At 35.5% G+C, this 1839-nt stretch overlaps 1 protein-coding gene across 1 annotated transcript; it reads left to right on the plus strand.

Moving 5' to 3' along the window:
- The first annotated feature begins 742 nt into the window (after window positions 1–742).
- Window positions 743–1508, plus strand: LOC107578281 (aurora kinase A-interacting protein-like). Its single transcript, XM_016264250.1, has 2 exons — window positions 743–855; window positions 1003–1508. Exons 1-2 carry the CDS (start codon window positions 804–806, stop codon window positions 1506–1508), a joined length of 558 nt encoding a protein of 185 aa, XP_016119736.1. The 5' UTR covers window positions 743–803.
- The last annotated feature ends 331 nt before the right edge of the window (window positions 1509–1839 follow it).

A 1839-nucleotide genomic window follows, 5' to 3' on the forward strand; every position in this document is an offset into this window, starting at 1 on the left:
CTTATCAGGCGATACTAACGATTATCATTTGAAGTTATGAAGCCAGCTAACAGTTGCTGCTGGTTTGAATGAAAGACTCCTCCAGCGTGAACTGCATAGTATACAGTGTAGTATATACCGTGACATTCCTGTCAGTACATCGGGTTTGACACTTGTGACAAAGCGTTTAGTGATTTTATTAGTTGTACCCTGATCAGAGAGTTGCTAAGGCTCACGTAATAGCTATTTCAAATACCTAATATTTTCATACTTTTTTCATTTTGACATTTTCTTCACAAGATTTCATCTAAAGCATGCTGTTTATTCACTGACATTTCTCCTTGGTAAAATATACACTACCTTTGAAAAAACCTTTTTGGAGTTTTTGGTCGTGATGGAAACCATTTCCAAAATTTCTGTAAAAGTGAGGAATAATTAGCAAAAAAAAAAAATAATTGTTTAATTATTTTACTTTGTGTTTAGTTTATTATAGATTTAAATTGTAATAAAATTATGATGGATTCTCATATTTTAAAATTCTAATTCTGGGTCTGGAACAAGGGTGAAACAACAATAAAATATAGAAATTTAAAGGCATTTTATGTGTTTATAGCAACCAACCAACCAACAAATAAATAAATACTTTTTTTTTGCAAAAAGTTTCCAATACAGCCTTACCTTCATATAACAAAGAAAATCTGTAAAAATCCCATGGGACATAAAATTGATTTGGTTAAAGAAACACCCATACACAACTGTGTATTTTTTTATATTTTTCAGTCCATGATGCTCTTGAGGGTGCAACGGCCATAGGACTGTAAACCATGTTTCTTCCAAGGGTGGTTTCACGACTGAACCTGCTTTCCAAAGTGTCTGGTAGGCTTATTCAGTTTTGTGCTAGTAGCGCATTTCATAAAAAATCGAATTACGGAATTTATTACGAATTCGTAATAAATTACGAAAATATTTTTGTCAAAAATAATCATTGTACAATGTCCCATACGTTTTTCTTTTCTTTTCTAGGTTCATTGCAGAACCAGAGCCAGGCATTATGCAGTGCTGTGCAACACTGTCATTCTACCCGTTTCAGAGCTCTTCAGTATTCAAACAGATGCTTCACTTCAGCTGCTGACAACAAACTTCCACCCAAACTATGGACACCTCTTGAGCCAGAGTTAGAGGAGGTTCTTGTGCCACGTAAGCTATCAGTTTCACCTTTGGAAAGCTGGCTTTCTCTGCGCTACTCTCTACCCCCATTGCTGGAGGCTTCACCTCCTCTGGAGGAAGGTGAGATTGTGGAAAAATCCATGGTGCTGCCTCCATTTGCGCTGCCATTACTGGAGGATGGGGAAAGCTCAACACCACTGAACTGCAAGAATGTGCTGCAGATCCGACGAAGGAAGATGAACAGGCACAAATACAAGAAGCTGCTAAAACGGACCAAGTTCCTGAGGAGGAGAGTGAAAGATGTCAGGCGGAAGAAAAAGCAGGTCAGTTATGTTAGTCATCTAGACAACAAGAGTAAATAATGTATTTTTTGTTATGTGATTTCAAATAAAACTTAAAAAGGTAATAAATCAGAGCAGAAGGTCTTAAATCCATAAAGTATCCAGCATTAAATGTTGCATACACTGCATAAAATGAATGTCTTCCTCTGTATTTTTGTTTTGCCTTCCATTACAAATATCTTAAATACTTAAATCAAGATACATTTATCTGATATGAAAATTTAACATAAGAAGGTGTGTTTTCTGAGAAATCTTATGCTTAAAACAAGAACAAATATCTGTCATTGAGGAATGACAACTTGTTTTCCTTTTGAATTACGATTTTCTGATCCCATTGGCAGATATCTGTTCT

This window comes from Sinocyclocheilus grahami, unplaced genomic scaffold, assembly GCF_001515645.1.
Source record: "Sinocyclocheilus grahami isolate Dianchi unplaced genomic scaffold, SAMN03320097.WGS_v1.1 scaffold9547.1, whole genome shotgun sequence".
Taxonomy (NCBI): Eukaryota; Metazoa; Chordata; class Actinopteri; order Cypriniformes; family Cyprinidae; genus Sinocyclocheilus; species Sinocyclocheilus grahami.

Excerpts from the sequence above, each read along its gene's own strand:
- LOC107578281 (XM_016264250.1), top strand. The coding sequence starts at position 804 with ATGTTTCTTCCAAGGGTGGTTTCACGACTGAACCTGCTTTCCAAAGTG. Across the intron at positions 856-1,002 it reads CCTGCTTTCCAAAGTGTCTG|GTTCATTGCAGAACCAGAGC; the intron begins GTAGGCTTATTC and ends TTTCTTTTCTAG.